Here is a 17,936-nt window from a genome sequence, read left to right on the forward strand (position 1 = left end):
CCATACTGCAGGTATCGCCACACTAACAGCCTTTCCAGCAATGTCACTGCATATATGTCCGTGCCAGCTGCTCCAAAGCCATGGATGAAAGGGCAGATTTCTCATCGAAATAAGTGAAAAAATTATATGTTGCTGACTGCCCAGCTAGATGGACAGATCAATCACTATGATCCCCTAAACACTGTGTAGTTGGCCCAGTCTGGCCAAGAGGTATTTATGCTGTTACGGCTGGACTGCTGGTAATGTCGGGGCAAATACTGGTGTATGCTGGACAGTATTATTTTGGTCCAGCTGATCAACTGTAAATTCCATGCACTTGCCCAAAGGCCATAGTCTGACATATGTGGAGAGTGCGGCTTCCACTGCTGTACCGATTGTTGCATCTTATCCAGCGACAGATGGTCCCTTCTTTTATCCTCTCTGTCCCCTGACGTAATAGTATGTGTTGGTTCTGTGTGATGAACTTAATCTGGTGTGTGTGTGTGTGTGTGTGTGATTCCAGTGACCTAACAGTTACATGGCTTGCCACTTAGGCCGATTTGTGGTGGATACTAAAGATGTTAGAGGCATCCTGCCATGACCTCGACCATCTCTCTTTCCCCTTTGCCGCTTTCTGAAATAAAAGAAGTGCATAATTTTTTTTACCAAACACGGCATATTTAGCTCCTTCCCGTCAATGCCAAACAGGGTGATCTTTGTGCATGTGCATGTCACGTGTGTAGTAAATGTTCTTATTGAAACAACACAAAATGAGAGAAAACAAAGCACAGATTAGCAAATTAGTATGTGATTAACTAGCTAATATCATAAATCATCTAACCAACTAACTCAGCCAATACTACAAATTATAGGCAATGTATATCCAAATTATAGGTGATGTATATCCAAAACAATGTATACATAACATAACAAAGCAAGAGTTATTGCAGACTTCCATGCTTTGAAACTACAATCAATAATATAAATATTCTGTGGATACGACACAAAAGATACAAAATAAAGCAAAATCTGGTAAAAGGTTGAAATTACTAGGTTGCTAAAACACTGCCATAATGAATAGACCCATAAACGTGTCGTCTCATAAACGTATGTCCGATATTAAGCTTAAGCACAATGCATAGTCACTAGAGAAGGGACAATGTGTACATGCTAGAAACCAATTCAGAGTCATGGTTGGCTACCATGCTCTGATACAAGAAACACATCTAAGTAGAAACTAGTAATATGCTGAAATTACTAGGTTGCTGAAACAAAACACTTTTGTAACCACATGTTATAGATGCTCTATAACAGAAACCATGCATACATAACATAAACAAAACAGGAGTCATGGCAAATTTTCATGCTCTGAAGTGGCCTGAAAATTGTTTAATTGATATATGCTGAAAAGACAATAGACACTACTGATATATGCTGAAATGACACTAGACACATAAATTAAAGCAGAAACTATGAATGTGAAATTACTAGGTCGCTAAAAACACTGTCATAACTAAAAGATTGGTGAACTGTCATATCAGAAACCTATGGCCCTGTTTAAAACTTAGGCTGCATGCTTGGTTAATACTAATTATATTAAAACAGCATGAAACATGAATAAATTAAGCATAATTATCAAGCAGCACTTCAGAATTCGCTATAAATAGCTCCATAGCAGACAGAGAAAGCGAATAAAGTAAAATGTACACTAACCCATAATGACCTTGTGCATGGTGGGATGGTGGTCCTGCAAGACGAAGTCCTGACAAGCAACAAATCTCTCAAATTATTGTCAGAAATATAAAGCATACAACCTACAGTAGATTGATAAATCTGCATTATAAATGCAAAATGAACATTGGATGGGTCCATAGGAACACAAAACAGGACTGGACTGTCGGAGGCTATTGCCCTGTATGTGTCTCAGGACACAGTGAAGCTAAAAACTGGCAACACCTGGTGGTATTAAGGGGAGGTAATGGGCAAGAGTTATTGCCCTTTGTCTCTCTAACAACAGACAATAAGATGATTTTACGTCTTTTAGTAGGACTGGATTCACGAGGAAGCTGGCTAATATTCCTAACTTAATGTGATTGGGTAACATATTCGAAGGAGAAACAATTATTAAAAGCATTTTCTTCCAAAAATTTCTTTCTTGGAAGACATAAAGCAAAACAAGAATGAAGAATCCCTCAGAGAGACTCAAGTTTCACTGGCTGAAAAGAATTTCCAGGAATCCTAAAGAAGTCCATTTCTTCCTTTTCACCAATGAGTATTGAAACCATCTCATATACTATATACCTCCAAGAACAGTTTAAAATTCTATTTCATGGCCTTTGACCTTGAAGGTTCAAGGTCAAAAGATATGACACAGAATTTTAACCCCGATTGTGGATGTATCTGAACCATAATTTGAATGATACCACTTAAGTAGCCTCATTTTCCCCAAAAAATGTTGGTTATATATTTATACAGACTTATCCAAACTTAACCTGTGATTTTATCTTGACATTGAGAGGACAGGTTCATTAATCTTCAATATTTGAAGCTAAGTCAAAGACTGGCTAGATTGTGAAAATGACTCATATTCACTGCCATATTTTGATGATGGTTAATTACATGTGGGTAGTGTAGTCTGAATTGCATGTGGCAATGTTTCTTTGACCAGATATAGTCACTTGTGTGTGTGTTTTTGTATTTTTAACATAGTTTTAACAATTTGAGTCATATCGCTAAATGTCTGCAGTGTTGCAGTTTATAGCAATGTCTAGCACTGTGGCATCATGCCCCAGATATGTGGCGTCATATCCCACCCAGTAACATTAACCTGACACCAGTCCTAGCACTAACCTGTTAATGATGAGTGCCAAGCGAGGCAGTTGCTAATACCATTTCTATATGACTTAACAAGGGTTCAAACCTACGACCTTCTGAATCCATTGCAGATGCTCTAACCACTTAGGCCATGGAAATAGTCAATTTAGTTGCTTCACAAGTCTTGAAAACTGAAGCTACAGAGACACAGTTTGCCACCGGATATGTGTTACTCTTATAGGTCTCCAATTTCATAATTTCCAGGCAGACTCTCCCATGTTGGAAATGTTGATATACTTTGAAGATATCCCACAGAATGCTTTGAATTTGGAAAAGGTTACCCAGTGAATCTATCCATGACAACACATGTAATACAATGAATGTTGCAAATAGTAAGCTAAAAAGTTGCAGTGAAAAAAATAATTTATTGTTTCTATAAAAAAAATTGTTTTGCTTTCTAAAATCAAAATCCAGGAAATCTGATGACAAGAAAGTAATTTTCATGGAAGTTTCCAAGATACTTTCATTGAAATTCCATTTGGATTCCAGTGACCTTTTAAAAATCAGAAGGGCATAAGAAATCTATTAATCAGAATTAGGACTAGGCCTTTCATTTGGGGGAAATGATTTGACCACTGGAAATTTTCGGAAAAATTGTGGGACAATGCTAAATTTGGAAATCCACACAATTTTGCAATATTTTATATTGAGATTCATGTTCTTTTACATTGAACTGGGGTTGGTCTAGTTTTGGCCCTTGAAGAACTCTAAAACAAGAGTCCCTCAAAGGGACTGATATTCTTTAGATTGAAAATGAATATGTATTCAATATAAGACCAGTTCTGTTATTCTTCAGCAATAATAGGATTTTCAAATTAGTTGATGTGGATCTCAAGTAGGCACCATTTTCATATAGGACCAACAAGACATCATAAGAAGACTTCTGGTGGAAAACCCATTGGATACCAGAATGGCATCATATCCAATGAGAACCAACTAGACATCATAAAAAGTATTTTAGTCAAAACCCCATGCTGTTATAAACCATTCATTAATCATAAAAAGATTTTGGAGATCTGGTCAGCATTTTCATTTGGGATCAAACAGACATCACAAGAAGTCATTTTTTAGGGCTGTTCCATTTAAACATACATGGTACCCAGGGAAGGCAGTTTTAAAAAATATATATGCCATGGTACTTTGATTTCACAGAGTTCATATTAAAATAATAAGAAAATTGTAAACTGCATCTATGGATAAGTATTTCACTTTACAAGTGCTTCTCTGGGTCCCATGTATGTTTTAATTGAACAGCCCTCAGTAAAACATGATCAAAAAGACATGCTTTTTGTCATTCAGGTGAAACAGCGATAAAAAAATTCAAGATAGCACAGTGGTGGACATTTTGGATGCGCAAAAGGTACCCTTTTTGTTTAGGACCATGCAGACATCGTGAGAAGTCTTCTGGTGAAAAACCAATGACAATATTATGTTTTATTCACAATGGCTGCCTTGGTGGTTATATTGGACATCAGATCTGCACCTAAAGGTATATACGCAGTGAATATACAAAATCTGAAATACCTTTTTGCCATGATGCATTCTCTTAAACTTTGTTAATTCTGTTAAATTGCGCTGGAAGTCATTATTAGGTTTTCTTCTTTTAGCAAAACAAGCCATATTTGATTCTGCACCGTTATCATTTGTATCAAACTGAAAGGCCTTCAGGTGAGGATGCTGTATGCAAAGGTAGTTGAAAAGTAGTGTCGAGTTTACTTTATTAAGAAGATACTATAAAAAGTAACTGTTGATGAATGCCATTTCAGAACCATACTATATGCTCACTTGGTCTTATGGCTAGGTTAGCTAACAAGAGGCCCAAGATGTGTTTATATCAAGCTTTTTCACATGGAAATTCTTACCTAAGACATCTAACGAACTCTGATGATTACACATCAAGATATAGGGCTCTGCTGACTCCAGATTTTCTTTACCTCTGATCTCTATCTCAATACCATACAATCTCTTCACGAGCTTCATAGCCATTATGACAAACCTGAAATTAAACAATTATCAAATCCACAAGAATACAAATTTTATTACTTGCTTGAATTCCAATTTTGTTTAAAAGCACATCATATTCAAATAAACATTCTATATATGCTAAATGTCCAAGGAACATTTAGGGTTGGATCAGTACTGTACGAAAAGGAACTGTTTTTGCTCAGAAAGTTCACAGTTTACATCCAGGCACTGTGTAAGGGTATGAGAGGTTGATAAGCACATACATGCTCATCACTGAGTATTAGGTAAATAAACTGATGTAAAGTTTGATCCTGTTTCTGCAAGCATGGTGTTAAGAAAGGATGCAGTTTTAGTTATTTACATGATGTTAAGAAAGGATTACTTTTAATTATTTATGTGGTGTGAAGAAAGGATGCTCTTTTAGTCTTTGCAAATGATGTTTATCTTAACTCTGTTTGTAAAACAAAGAAAACTTGGGTCAGATGTAATGCCTGAAAAAAAAATAAGGGCAGATAAAACTGAAAATGCTAATCTAAATGCCTGTCACAGATAAAACAAATTTTTGTAAATGATATAAAACTATAATCACAACTGTCTTGCCTATTATAGCTGACGAGCTATGAACACCTCTCCTTGTAGTGTTGAGCAAAGTTATTAACCATCCTCAAACATAATGACATCATCATTTATGTCACAGGATGTCATATATCAAAATGGTGGAACAGGGAAACATAACAGTATTTGTTCAAGGCAACTGCCATGAAATTAACCAGTGAAAAAAACTTAGAAATTCACTCAGAAAACATCTGTAAATCTTTGTTTTGAGCAATAAGATTGGGGACAGCAATGGGTTACTCTCCTGGAAGCAATTAAGGAAAAATGTGGGATTCAGTTTCCAGCAAGAATGGGTCCAGAACTTGTACTCGATGGTCCACAGGATGCATAACCTCAAAAAACAGGGAGTCCCAGGATAGCATTATATGGTCCAGGAGGTGATGGAAATGCTTACAGGTCCTCTGAACTCCAGCCCAGGATGTGCAAGAAGCCCCTACAAGAAGCTTTAAACAAAGGTCTAGGATGTGCAGAAATCAGCATCTAGTGCTAATATGAAGCTCTCAAATAGGCTCCAGAATGTGCTGAAAGCACTTCAAGGGAGCTCTAAACTGGAATACAGGATGCAATGGAAGCTGCAACAGGGAGCTATGAAATGGGCTATAGATTCTCTTCCTGATTTTTTAAATTTGTCCGATCCTGACATGTTATATTGACACTTTCCCTTTCCCCCCACCTACTTGCTTCAATCCAAGCCATGGGAAGCAGTCATATTCAAAAAGATTGATCTTTTACTTACTATCAATACTATAAAGAGCCCCAATCATACACTGGTAGTTTCTGCCAAAAAACTTGTATTCAGGCTTGACACTGTTTATCTGAAACTCAAACAAGGTTCTTGACCTATTTATCTTAAACTAATTAAACACAAAACTTATATTAATTTGCAAAAGGTGTGAAACTGCCCTGGGGCTTCAGTAAAAGGTATGATGTAATCTCAGGCGACAACTAGTTTCCTGCTTGAACCAGATCAAGTAGAAGAGGGATTCAAAATAAATAGGTCATCTTCAAAATGTCAATGAAAAGAAAGCGTGAAATAATTGTAGTGACGTCTAGCACTGGGGCGTCATGTAGACATGTAGCATCATGTCCCACCCTGAACAGATTGTTCCCACACCAGGCCGACCAGTCCTAACACTAACCTCTTAATGCTGAGCGCCAAGCAAGGCAGCAGTTAGTACCATTTTTGTAAGTCTTTGATATGACTCGACCGGGGTTCAAACCCACGACCTCCTGCATCCAAGATGGATGACTTAACAACTTAGGCCACCAGAGAGGTCTAATAATAATAATAACAACAACAATAATAATATGGTGGGAGTAAATGTGTATATCTTTCTTGAAAGGGCATTATGAAATTATTTTGTCATTGTGGGCATTATGAACTGTCATTGTAATTGTGCAAGATAATTATAATAATAATAATAATACAAATAATTATTATTATTATTATTAATGACAAGAACAACAATTCATGAAGAAAAAGGTGCCATTCCAGAATAATTAAAGTGTTTCAAGTGCCGATTCTGGGGAAACACTTTGACCATACTACATGTCAAGTGACATTGCAATTTCAATGTGTGATCTCCACATCATTAGATCACTATTTGAAGTTTCAATTCTATTCAGTTTCTTTATTGCCTTGGATTTCATTATGTTGGTAAATGACCAAGACTTAAGCTTTCTGAACAATATTCAGTTACGCGTAATCAGGAAGGAGTGATTTTTGCATGTGTAAACTCATGTATCACAAGCTACTTTTCTTGAAAACAAATTTAATTCAATTTTAGATAAAATTATGTGTGCATCGTTTTCAACTAAGAATAATTAGGAGTTCCAGATAAGCAGTGTACATGTATTTGCAGGGGTAGCAAAATTCATTGCCCAGGAGCCTAAGGCAACAACAAAAAAAGTAATGCCAGGCATCCAATTTTACCAACATGACATCCCAATCAGGCAATAAAAACAAATTTTTGTAAAAATATATTTTCCAGCAGCATTGTTGCTCTTGGTACCTACTTGCAAGTGTGTAAATTATCATTATATAATTCTATATTTGAGTGCTTGATGTATGATACAATAATCCCCAATGCTGGTTGCCCTGAAAACCATGAAGTTTCAAAACTGTTCTTCACTTGATCTGTATACCTTATTCACCATTTGCCCAAATATGCCCAAAGAAATATTTCAGTGCAAAAATTATGCAAAACAATTATATATGTAACATTTATTCCAAAGTTGTCAACATAATGCCCCTTGATTGTAGGCAGTCTATGCTTTAAGATGGTGCTTCTGATCGACATACGCATGAATCAAATGATAGTAAACAATAACTCATTCAAATGTCATTCATCAAATGTACTCTGTACCTTGGTCACTTAGCCATCTGACACATTCAAAAAGGCAAAATTAACATCTTGATGATTAAGAGTCAATCCTGAAGTACACGTTTTATGTTTTGCATTATACCCAAAAGAATCCACAGAATTAATCAAAATGCATACAGGGTGTAAAAATAACCTATTAAATTCTTATCTAGAGCTTTAGCTCTGTTAATTTGTTTTTGCTACTATCCAAACAAGCATCACAACTGCAGGGAAAGGGGGGGGCCAGGACCAGTGACGGCCAAAACTTCAAATTTATTTCTTGGGAGGGGGCAGTGTAATTGAATTGGAGGCAGGGTGGGGGTGGGCAGAATTTCAAGCTATGAAACTGCCATAAGACAGATTAATCATGGTTACACTAAGCAACACAATGGGCCAGAAAGGACACAATACACCTGACACCGAACAAGGTCAAGAGCAAAAATGAATAAATTTGTATGGAAGAAAAGGCCAAATGTATAATTTTCTGACAGTTTCAAAATTAAAATGTACATCATACAATAAACCCAACTGTCATGTGAATTAGAAATAGATATTGCTATGACTACCACACAAAACATGCAAACACTGCTATGGCCAGCAAATACCCTTTGCATATCAAGAAAACGCAGAAATGACAATATTCTTTCCAGATGAGTCATATGATGGCCATGTGAATAGTCCTTCTGAGTTAAGATAGTATAGCAACCACACAAATAGACTTTGCCTGATAATAAAGTCTTGTGTTCTACAAATATGTAAAAACAAGATCCCAACTTGAAATTTATATCTCAAGATTTTGATTGTGCTTGAATATACCCTTGTTAACCAGCTGATTAATTCTAGCCAAACAGGAATAACAAAGAGCAAAGCAGAACAATCATTGCTAATAACGAACAATTAGCTTCAGACAGAAAAATATTTCAAAAACATTAAATCATATTTCTTAAGATAATGTAAAGTTCCAAAAATCAAATTTTTTCCACTATTTATTGTTCCCATGTAACAATCATAGCATAACTGCATGACTGTAAATCTTTCTCATGAAAATTTGACCTATTTGAAAATATTAACTGTTATATATGCATGTCATGAACAAGAATCCCTGAGTGGTCAGAATAAAGCCAACACTAGTCCTACAATATAAGATGTTCACCCTTATATTTATGTCGTTTTAGGTCAACAACTTACTTTCAAAATATACAATTTTGTGTAGCATGTTCCCTTTTTGACTGACAGGACACCTGCAGGTCATGAATATCTTACACACCTGGCAGACAATAATGACACTTTTCCACAGATCAAAGCCTAACTGATTAGCTAAACTATACATACCCTGATATTCTCCTGTCGGAATTAAATTCTGACGCAAGCATGTGAATGTGTTTTCAAGTTGAACTGACATACATTTCAGCTGGTTGAAATGTGATGGTTGCCAAATAATGCCAAAGTGGCTTAACCCTTTACCTCATAAAGTATATGGCATTTTAGTCCTTCGATATACATGTACCAAAGTTACCCAGTGCAGTGCACTATAAATAGAACACCTGTTACCTATTTGACTCCATACACATAGGACTGTTAACTATTAAGCAGTGTAGTATATGTTACCTTTAATATCAATTTTAACCATTTACATTTTTGGTACACATACATAATGTATAGAAAGATTTAAGAGTAAAATCTGACTAATTTACAGCTGTATAATTATTTCACTGAAGAATATTTTATGTGCTTTAAAATCTTGAGAGAACTTGTTCACCGTCAAGCCAGTGAAGCCTTGTGACCAACTGTAGCTGCCATTTCTCATACCTGAAATTTACAAGTTCTTTGTCGGTGTCTGCATCATTAAATCATCTGAATTTGATAATTTATCAAAACTAATTGTTGTGGACATCAATATCATAGCCTTTACTTAAGTTATTGAAGCTTTTTCATAGCTGAGATTCTAATCTTGCAAACTCAAGAAAGTACTGAACGAAGTCTGTGGCCTCCGTATTGGAGAGTTGAGAATATGACCCAGTTACTTTAAATAGCAGATTACCATCAGATCTTAAACATCGACCATGTGATCAGATGCAATGGTCATTCACATCAATGAATGTAGTATCTAAATGGAGTTTTTCCCAGAAGGTGGTACAACGAAAACCCACTAAAAATGGTTGATGTTTACAGCAGGCGCTGAAAGGCACTTCTGTGAGAATGGTGTTACATATATCTGATTCAATTTATATTTGATTTAATTTAATTGTTTGTTTGTTAGTTTTAAATTTTTTTATTCCATTACATCAGGGCTGAGCAAATCCCATAGCCCGATGTCCCGGACTAGTCATTTTTGAAGTCGGGCAAGTAAAATTTTCCAGGTCGCTAGTCTGGGACAAGTGCTTATAAAAAAAGTCGGGCTAGTCCTTATTTTCGTGCTTTAATCACTATATCTACCTTTATCTGGCCAATCATGCCCTCTGGGCGTACTGAATACTTGATTCTACCCCTCTTCGTGTATACATTTACATCCTGTTACCGCTTGACTGCATATTGGGCTAAGCGACCAAATTATCGGCAAATCAAAACACATCAAACAAAAGAAAGCCAGTATGATCAATTAGCAGTGTTGTAAGCGGTTTTGCTGAATGAGTTCACTCAATCTAGATCATAACAAGCGGCTCACTATGATTTTAATCCAGCGACTCAGGGTAATTAAATTAATGAAAGGTACTTTACCAACATCAGTGTTTCCTTTATGAACTGATTAAATGACAGTAATGATTCTTTAATTTATAATTGATTATACAGATGATTAACTTCCATGTGCGATATTGTGTTTGAAGCGAAACAATGAGCTGTTTCAGTTCGTATTTAAAAGAGAAAATTCATGTTATGATCACTTTATAAGTAGTTGTCAAGCAAGCTGATACTTACTCTGTGGATAAAATGAGTTTGCTAAATTATTTTCGCAAGGAAGGGAAATAAAATACCCCATCAAAAAATTCTGTAACTAAACAAAAACACACGGCATATCTGAGGGGGTACACACAGATATAAAGCACCTTTTTCTTTTTTTTGGAAGTGGGGGGCGACATCTCTCTGGTGCCCCCCCCAAAAAAAAGCAAGGTAATAACAGCGATTCGGAGAAGACTTCTTTAAGGAATTCCTAAAAAACCAAAAGAGTTTACAAATGCTAGTGAACATTTCTGCAAATGGACCAGAGATTGAGGACTTTAACCCAGACACAGCTATCAACTGCTGGCTTAGTGCTGGTGCAGGTGGCAGACATATACATGGACATATTTTCAAATCCATCAGCTAAAACATATATACATGAACCTAAAGAAGCCAAATGTATAACAACCAATGTTTTTGAAAAATAAAAGTCTTTTAAGAAATAATTATGTTGTATATTATTTTTTTTATTTTTTTTTATGGATTAAGTACATACGTCTCATCAAATCTCGGCAAGTGATTACCATTTTGGGACCAGTGAAAAGTAAGGTGGGACTAGTGAAGAGTAAGGTGGGACTAGTGAAGAGAAAGGTGGGACTAGTGAATTTTCTGAAACCACTTGTCCTGGACTAGTGGTCAAAAAAAATTTGCTCAGCCCTGCATTACATGCTACTCTAATGTAATTTTATTTACTGGAGATTATATTCTCCAGAAATTCAGTTTAGTTTTTTAAAAACCTAAAATTAGGAACATTGTATCCAAGTTGACCTAGATTCTCACCTTAATACTTGATTTGATGTAAACACCTTTTTTATTTTTTTTAATCGTTCTTAGTGTGGGGTTTTATATAGGGTGAAACCAAGGCTATAATAGAGTATGTGACTTTAGACAGAAATAGTTTCTACATCATTTTGAAACATGAAGCAATTATTTCAAAATTCTGCGTTGTCATTTCACAATTCTGGTTTTACCTGAATTGTTTTATGCATTAGCCAGGTTTATTGGTTATGTTTTTAGAGATATTTTTCAGTTGGGCTATTAAACACTTTGATGTCAAGTGTTTTCTTCTGTTGTGACCAGTTTTTGAGTTTTATTTTAGCTTTTCTTCAAATTATTTGGATTCTAAGAGATTATTTTACTCTGGAAATACTTGTGCTCAGAATTAATTATTGGACAAAGACATTTATTGAAATTTTATTGCGAATTCAAACACCAAATTATTTTCTGTGGTTCAACAAAGAACTGTTGACACTTCAGTGCTTTACAGGCTGCAGCATATGTCATTGCCTTCCACTTTTGGATTTTTGTCAGGACTCAAACTCAGATTCATTAGAACATTTTATTATTAGGACTTTTAATTTTTAATTCTTGGTTTATTTGTGGATTTTATTCTTAAAAACTAAGTTCTATTTTTCATTTTTACCTTTTCTTTTTTTAATGAAATAAACTATTTGTTAAATTTTGCAAAGCTTGATGTCTTCACTTTTACTTTGTTAATAAAGCCTAAACACAACAATAGTGTCGAGGCATCAAAATGGACTTCCATGCAAATTGGGTAGAGGTGTGGAAAGGTGCTTCCATGAGAATGGAGTGTAGGCATCCAAAGGCGTTAACATGAGGTAAAGGGTTAAAGGAAGGACAAGTTTCTTTAAAAAAACAAAAATCTGGAATCCATTTTTGTCATCATTTGTAAGCTTTTCTTTGTTTTGTTAATGAAACATACTTCAAATGCAACTGACTTCAGCATTCCTTGGCTACTATTGCATTTGAACCAACTTAAATGCAAGTTGTATCTCAGCAGACCTGAAAACATCAGAGCAAGTATAGTCTGACTAAAGCAATTAGGCTTTAATCTGTGCAAGAGTATCAATATGGGCTGCTAAGTGTGCCAAATAGTCATGAAAATTTGGCATCTAGTTCCTGTCAGTTGCCTAGGAAACATGCAACACAATGCCATTTATTTTGGAAGTAAGACAAAGCCCATCTAACACAGGGTAGGAAACATCAATGGAAACTTGGACTTGCATGTTTCCTTTGTGATATATACACCATCATGTGTTGTGAATAGATCAACAAGTTGTTGTCTACCTCATGTAGTTTATTCTTCTCTCACATGAATGGTGGTGGTGACCAAATGTATGATGACAATTTGTGCTGGAGCATCAGCTTTGTTCTTGAGCTGGATTATCAGGCTACTCACTACTAATAAACAAAAGATTTATTTTGACAAACTTTTGTACTGAGACAGTAAGGATAATCACTTTGCTATACATCCACTGCATTTAACCCTTTAGATTAATCACTACTTTAGTATTAAACCCTGTCAGAACAGAATACTTGCGTATTCATCAGCCACCTACCTCAGATTTTAATTGCTGATATATGCATGGAAAGCAGCACTACCCCAAGAAAGAAGTAATGAGGTGACACTTCTGCAGATCTGTCCCAAGCCAGCTGCCAGTGATTATGGCCCTGCTGGATGGTTTCCACACATACCACTCCCCCGAGAACTCACACCCTGATAACTTGCTAATCTACTTATAATGCAGGGTCAGACGTGGATTCCCATTTTTTTAATCCAGAAAATGCACACAAAAAATGATCCAAATTTCTTTAAGTTGAAGAAAATTGTGATCAAAGTTGGTAACTAGAACATTGATATATTGCTTATTTTTAAGTCAAAAACTGTAGATAGAACCTTAAAATTTTAATCAACATTTTTGAAATTTTCAACTTTTAATGTGATGTGATGTGATTTTGATTTTTAACGTACTTTAAAAAAATTTCAGTCATATCGCTACGATGCCTGCAATGTGGCAGTTTATAGTGATGTCTAGCACTGGGGCATCATGCCGCAGACATGTAGCATGATGTCCCACCCAGTCACATTATCCTGACACCAGGCTGACCAGTCCTAACACTAACCTCTTAATGCTGAACGCCAAGCAAGGCAGCTGTTAGTACTATTTTTGTAAGTCTCTGGTATGTTTCAGCCGGGGATCGAACCCATGACCTCCCGCATCCAAGACGGACCTCTAACCACTAGGCCACCGGAGCAGTTTCAACTTTTAATAAGAAGTCACATAATTGTATTGTTGCACTGAATTAAAGGCCGGTCTCCTTTGTATTATCATGTTAATTATGTCTTTTCATTGAATCAAAGAAAGGATGTAGATTAAAAGAAAATTTAAAAGGCATGCAAATCCTACAAACTTAAAATCTAGTGGCCCCAATCGTATGTCAGGTGAACTAACTTTATTTGATCAAATGAACACTGTTAAAAATATTACTGTGTATGTAACATAAGCTAACTTAAATTAACTGACTCATTCATAACTATGATTAAAGATAGCAAGGCAACCAGGCTAAACAAATACTGTGTAAAATAAAGAGCTTGGTTTCATAGATACAGACCATTGTGAGCAAGCGAGTTTCATAGAATTCCCAAACTGGCACTTAAAGATTTCCTCTGGGATGATAAGTAGTACTTCCAATGAAATCACAACATCAAAACTGTACAAACTGAACAATACAAAAAGTGAGCTTCAAGATAAACGATTCTCTCATGAAAAAAATGTCGCTTGTTTCTGAAAAAAAAGGAATCTTGTTTGGTAGATGTGTCAACAGTTAGTCTAGTTCCCTGCTAACAGTCTCCCGATTTTGCAGGATACTATTAAATAGCACTCTGGAAACCAGACTAATCAACAAAACAAAAGTAGTGACGTAATACACAGATGTCTTCATGTACACGTAATGGTCGCTGAAACTAGTTGGAATGATCTTCCATATGTTGGACATTTTGAAAATAAATGTTATTTATAGAGAATAACAAGCAACTTCATTAAAAAAGATCACGTTATTATTATTTATTATCGACGTGATTGTAAAACGAGGATTCAGTCATTAAACAGCATGGTCCCCTAAACCCCCCTCGCGGTTTTCTCTATGTTTAAGCAGATGTTTAAGTTTAAATCTTGGTAACTTGCACACTCACTTATAATGCAACCTATGTTTGTGGACCCAATTATGCGCAAGTTATCGAGGGAGAGGTGTATTACTCTTGCCATGGGGTGGCAATTCAAATCCAAGATCAACAGATGCAGAATACACAGGTGTTCTGTTCTGACTGGGAAATCATAAAGAGTCCTACAATATAATACATTATCCTTGATATTTATGTTTTTTGGGTTGTTGTCTTACTGCCTAAATAATGGTGCTGTGTAGCATGTTCTGATGTCGACTAACATCAGACTGAGAAATTAAATTCTCTGGAATATTTTTCACACACCTGGCAGCCCATATTGACACCTTTAGACATATTAAAGTCATACTGCTTTATACAGGCTTACTCTGATGTTATTTTTCAAATAAATCCCACTGATCTATACTTAAGTTGGTTGGAATGCAATGGAAGCATGGAATGCCAAAATTGGTTAAAGGATGATAATATCTTTAACGATACAAAATTATCTGAGCCCTTTCTTCAATATTAATATATTTCGAATTGTTTCGTTAAAGACACATGCTTCCAACTTAATCTGATTTATGCATTCCCAGCTTCCTTTGCATCCCAGCCAACTGAAATGTAGGTCAACAAAACTTGAAAATATGTCCATTTGCTTGTATGAGAATTTAAAATTTATTAGAAAAAGACATCAGAGTATGTAAAGTCTATGTAAAGCAATATGATGCTAATTTTCTAATTTGAAGAAAAGTGTCAATATTGGCTTCCAAGTGTTTGAGATATTCCTGAAAATTTGACTTCATGCTCAGATGTTACTTGACACCAGAACACGCTATACAGTACCATTATTTTTGGCAATAAGACAGCGACCCAACAACATAAATATCAAGGTTAATGTCTTACAAGTCCTACTAAACACTGCAAAAGTCAGGCAAAGTCAGTTTAGTGTTGTTTTATTTATACATACATACATTATACTATATTAACTTTGTTTTGATATTTAAATTTATTTTAAAAAATGGTACATACGCACCCTTAGTTGTGTAGATAGAGTATGACAAAGTCATATAACACAGATAGTGTATGACACAAGCAATCTCAATGTGACAAAGCCAGATTTAATAATTTTATATAATAATTATCTTATTGAGAGACACATAATAATATTATGAAAGTAATATAAAATACATAAGTTTAATATAAGTATTTAATTGAATATAGTATGCCAACATGATGTAATAAACTTAAGATATTTTATGACAATGACAAATTCATTGTGACAAAGTAAGATGTACTAATACTTTTATTAAGAATCGATTATACTACAAACAGTAACAAATTACTCTGCCGCTGTAAGTAAAATAAAACAATGGTAATTAGTGATATTCTGCACCTGTAGCAGTTTGTGGCTAGTTTGCATTGTCTCGAGCAGTTACACAAATCTGTTCATGCAGTACTGTTCAAACAGTAATCATTTAATCAACCTTTAACTATATACCGGAGTGACAATCTCAAACACAGGTATTTCTTTTACTTTTGCATATGTATTCTTTTATATTATTTGACAATTAAATATTTTATTAACATTCATAATCATATATTCATGATGTCACTTTTGTCTGAACATGCGATTTTCAAAATTTACGATTACTACACCTCACATTATATCACTGTTCACTTGCTCGTGTCTTTGCAGACCTGTGTCATTATATAAAATTATTAAATCTGGTTTTGTCACATTGAGATTGCCTTTGTCATATGCTATCTGTGTTATATGACTTCATCATACTCTATCTGCCTTTGTTCTATTAAATGTATGTATGTACCAATTTTACTTTCAAACATTAAATTACGCTTTTAAAAAAATTAAATATCAAAGCAAAGTTAATATAGTATAATGTATAATGTATACAAATATGTACAAATAAAACAAAAATAAACAAAAATAAACAGACTTTGCCTGCCTTTGTCTGACTTTGTGGTGTTTGTAGAACCAGGATGAATACTACAATAGTGAGTGTTCTAAACTATTTAATGCCGTTGATCACTACAGGAGGGATTTTACCGACAGTCTAGATACAAAGGTTAATCGAAGTTTATTAATTAGTAGCCTGCTGAATAATAAAGCTGACGCTCCAGCCTCCATACACTGGCACAGTTGTTACCGCCATCAGTTACGTCACAAACTAGGCAGAGAAAAACTTGTTGGTCTAAATGTTGTGAATGGCTTTGCTCGTCTTTATTTGTGTGAAAATTGTGTCCTTTTCAGTCAACAGTGTCATTTGTTGTTCTTCGAGTCTCGTATGTGATATTCACAATGTAGTAGGACGCATTAAATTTAATCATACAAATCCTACCCATGGTTCCTGGTATCACGCGGTCGGAAGACACCGTAGATGATAACAATGCTGGATATCAACATAACAAGTGCGTAGTAAAGAGTAAACTTAGCATAGTATCTGAAAGTATTGCTGAGTTCGTATAATAGCGGTAATATTAACAGAAACCCAATTATAAGCCACTGAATCAATTCTAATGCCATGTTGATGGTCGAAGTCCACATCTGAGTTGGATTGGCGCTCAGGGCACCAAATAACCGGAGTTATAAACATCTATAGGATATCGATGAAGGAGTACTTAGACCGTTACCCTACCTCTCTTCACCATTCAAGAACTAATTTGTGATTAGTTCATACGAGTACAGTTCTGGTATGCAAAATGTATTTCGCTCCCTATAAATGACATCCCCAATTAAAAAATGAAATAAATAAATGTCACTCTGTAACTCGACTAAGCAAGCATGCAAAGAATCTAAATGCGATATGATCAAGTTATTCAACAGGGAAACGAACATCCTGCCAAAAAAAAAAAAAAAAACAAACCATACTCTCCAGAACAGCCAGACAAAACACAAAAGCCATGAGGAAACCTAAGCTATTTACATTATAGATGAAGTTGGAAATATACACAAACGTTAAATAATACACGGAAAGAAAAATCACATTAAAACAGTATCAACATATACAAATTACATGTCTATTTCGTGCTGGGGTCAGAATAGCAAAAGTTTAATATACTATGTTTAGTTGACAAATATCACCTTAAACTTTGACACACACGCCCGACTCAATGAAATAGAAGCAAAGCCAATAGCGAAACAAAGCTTAAAGACCACACAATAAATAAATAAATAAATAAATAAATGCAACAACATTAACAACAGCAGCAACAACAAAAAC

At 35.2% G+C, this 17,936-nt stretch overlaps 1 protein-coding gene across 1 annotated transcript in view; it reads right to left on the reverse strand.

The window, feature by feature from the left end:
* LOC149772603 (1-acyl-sn-glycerol-3-phosphate acyltransferase alpha-like) overlaps positions 1-17,702 on the reverse strand; it is a 63,609-nt gene extending 45,907 nt beyond the window's left edge. The window contains exons 1-2 of the mRNA XM_089947585.1: positions 17,055-17,702; positions 4,716-4,849 (exon numbers count right to left, since the gene is read on the reverse strand). Coding sequence (XP_089803711.1) covers positions 4,716-4,849; positions 17,055-17,260 — 340 coding nt within the window. The 5' untranslated portion in view covers positions 17,261-17,702. The remainder of the gene's footprint in view (positions 1-4,715; positions 4,850-17,054) is intronic.
* Between the last annotated feature and the right edge of the window lie 234 nt (positions 17,703-17,936).

The sequence above is a fragment of the Sinohyriopsis cumingii genome, unplaced genomic scaffold (assembly GCF_028554795.1).
Source record: "Sinohyriopsis cumingii isolate HCF-2022 unplaced genomic scaffold, ASM2855479v2 utg001342l, whole genome shotgun sequence".
Taxonomy (NCBI): Eukaryota; Metazoa; Mollusca; class Bivalvia; order Unionida; family Unionidae; genus Sinohyriopsis; species Sinohyriopsis cumingii.